This window comes from Hipposideros armiger, unplaced genomic scaffold (assembly GCF_001890085.2).
Source record: "Hipposideros armiger isolate ML-2016 unplaced genomic scaffold, ASM189008v1 scaffold_3317, whole genome shotgun sequence".
NCBI lineage: Eukaryota > Metazoa > Chordata > Mammalia > Chiroptera > Hipposideridae > Hipposideros > Hipposideros armiger.
In genome coordinates, this window is record NW_017734582.1 from 6,014 (window position 1) to 9,183 (window position 3,170).

A 3,170-nucleotide genomic window follows, 5' to 3' on the forward strand; every position below is an offset into this window, starting at 1 on the left:
AAAAATGTACAATGAAAACATATCCTCCCCGTCCCAGATGCATAGAAACAACCACTGGAAATAGCATTTGAGTATCCTTGCCAAGCTGTTTCTATAATTCATGTATATATGCTCCTCTTTTTAAAATTTATACACATTGTTCTGTTTAATGTTAATGATGTTTTCATTTAATGATGTATCTTGGAGGTCGTTTCATAATAATAACATTTGCTAACTATTTTGATGTCAAGCAACAAGAAAGCTAATTTGTTTTATCTTATTTAATCCTCTCAACAACTTTGTGAAGTACGCTTTATTATTATTCTCCATTTTGGAGATGGAATTAGTGAGGCAAACAGAGAATAAGTAACTTGCCCAAGGTCACACAGCAAGAGGATGGCAGAGCTGGTATTTGAATCCCTGAGGTCTGATAGCAGATTACCACTCCTAACACTTGGAACACCATGTGGGCCTCCTTCACCAACAGCACACACCATTCTCTTTTTACAGCTGCATAGTGTTCATCCGTATAGCTGCATGTGGATGCACATACATTACTTAACCAATCTACTATCAATGCACACATAGGTTGTTCTCAATTCCTGGCTATATTTAGTAACAAAAAAGCAGTAGTTAACACCCTTAACCATTCACCTATGCCTACATGCACCAGTATGATTTTAGAATAAATTCCTAAAAATAAAATGATCAAATCAAAATTTAAAATTTTGATTAATAGTATGAGTTTCCCCTTCAAAGAGTAGTAATGCCAATTTACATAGTCGTCAAGAATATGTGTGTTTGTGCTTTCTAATTTTCATTGCTATCTATAAAATATAAATCATGCTATTAAATGGTATCTGGAACTTAATAGCTGCTCAAATTTTTTTTGACGTTTGGTTATGTGTTTGACAATATCTTTTCCTAAATTATATCAAGAGACAAATTAAAGAAATCCTGTTGGGTAGAGAGCAGAAAACATTTCATCAGTGATCAAGCTTCAAAGTCACTATATCCTAAGGAAGTCTGTGCAGGGAATGCAGTCATACCCAAAGGCTTCCATAGTAGCCATGAAATCATATACAGAAAAGGAAATTGAAGCAACAATCTAATCCAATGCCCTCACTTGACAACCTGAGAAAACTGGGACACAGATATAGACCCATCCCAAACATTTGTGGGGCCTTAGAGCAAGGGTACAAATGGAGGCCCANTACATTTTTTGGCATCATTATATTTATATATCCATCCTTAAATATGTCATTTCCACATTCTTTTTTGAAGTTTTACTGTATTTTTTTCTTGCTAAATTTGCATAAGGATCTGTGTAATTGTTTGTATACAACAAATTATATAATAAAGGAAAAGCACATTGCGTTTTGCCCCCCCCCATAGCCTAAAGCTGTATATTTTCCTTACTCTTGCTTTATTATCCTAAATTTCTTTGTCGCACTTCCAGATGTCCAAAATTCATTTTATTTCCTAGCTTATCATCTTTCTGCCCACTATAAAATGTATGTTCCTTGAGATCATGGCCCTTGTCCATCTCATTCACCTCTACATCCCTTCAGAGCTTAGCACTGAACGTGGCATGAAAGAGATACTCACTAATTAGTTGTTATTTGTTAGATCCAAAATCATAGTTCATAGGAATAGGAAAAGACACCAAAGACTATCCATCTCAACTTCCTATTTTATAGGAAACTGTGGTTATATAAAATCACAGATCTAGTTATTAAGCTGGGACTAGAACCAATTCTACAAACTCCCAATTTAGAATGAGTTATTTTATTTATTTATCTTTTTATTTTACCTGAAAGTGCTTTTCTGGCATTCCCAGTTTGGGGAAACAAATCACTCTGCTGAAAGTTTCAGGTCTTTGTTTGGAGAAAGTACTTCAGTTGACAAATACTCAGAAATTTGCCTGCAGAGTTTGGTCTACAGGGAAAATGGCAAGACAGTCTAAAGAAAAATGGCCAACCTTTAGCTTTCATCTTTGGAATTCTTAAGCGATGGCTTCTCTAGCACTTATTAACAATTTTGGAGTCAGATAAACCTGGTTTGAGTTGAGAGGCTGTCACGATCTGTGGGCTGTGAGTTTTGGGCAAGCTATTTAAATATTGTATAGCTATGTCCCTATAATATAATAAACACTAAATAAGTGTTAATTCCTCAATTTCTCTTTCTCCTGCACCTCACTCACAGATAAGGGAGGTGGCCCTGTTTAAGATGCCATGATATTTTAGGGGAAATTTTTTAGAAGTGTATGTTCAAGACTACTTGATTACAATTTCAATTTTTTCTCAGATTCCCCAAGTTTTATCAGTTGTCATTACTTCAATTCCCTCTGTTAATTAGGTACATGTAGCATCTTAGTAAGAGCAGACATGAGAATTTATTTTGAATAGGATGTGAAAAAAAACCCTCCAAGATTAGAGCAAGTTTCTCCTGCTCCTTCACCATGATAATTTCTGTAATCATCGTTAAAGAAAAACACAATTAGCTCAGAGTAGAAAAATCTATGTCTAGGAAGAAGAACTAATACTAAACAATGTTGAAATATAGAGGCCAGTAGTCATTTTATGTTGGCTCTTCATTGACAAATTTGGATTATCTTTCATTAGAAAGAGAACAAGGGCCTGATGACAGACGCTCACTCCAGAATCCACTCCACACTGCTTCTGTGAAGGGCATCTTACCCTTTTACCAGCAGTTCATGCAAAGTGGTCGCATTGAGGGTCTCCCAGCTGGAGTGTAATGTCAGCCACTGCTGGTCTTGCTCCTGTTCCGGTATTAATTCCGTCGCAGATGGTTCCCTGATAGAAGGTAAATACCAGTTAAACAATCCAAGTACAATGACCTTCAACAAGGCAATATCATTATTTAGCACTCAAACTCTTTGAAAAAGAAGCATTAAATTATAAATCAATATTTCAAGAGGGGGATTTGTATTTGAAATTTGGTGTGAAATGTGATCAGCAAGAGTGGAAGACACTAAAATTATACTGAAGCAAAAAAGATCCAAACTACTACAGCTGTTTTAGTCATTCTCTCTGCTGACATGGATTTCCATTTTGTCAGGAGTAAGAATTCTAACATATGATGTAAAAATTCCAGTATCAAAAAAAAAAAAAACAATAGCAACTTTAGACAGGGGTCAAAAGTAAATGAAAATTTATCTGCCTGGGTTA

The 3,170-nt window shown here is 35.3% G+C and overlaps 1 protein-coding gene across 1 annotated transcript in view; it reads right to left on the minus strand.

Annotated features, from left to right (window-relative positions):
- Positions 1-2,795, minus strand: part of LOC109378762 (atrial natriuretic peptide-converting enzyme-like) — a gene marked incomplete at both ends in the record, with an annotated part of 7,313 nt that extends 4,518 nt beyond the window's left edge. The window contains one exon of the mRNA XM_019635049.1: positions 2,679-2,795. Coding sequence (XP_019490594.1) covers positions 2,679-2,795 — 117 coding nt within the window. The remainder of the gene's footprint in view (positions 1-2,678) is intronic.
- Positions 2,796-3,170: the final 375 nt, after the last annotated feature.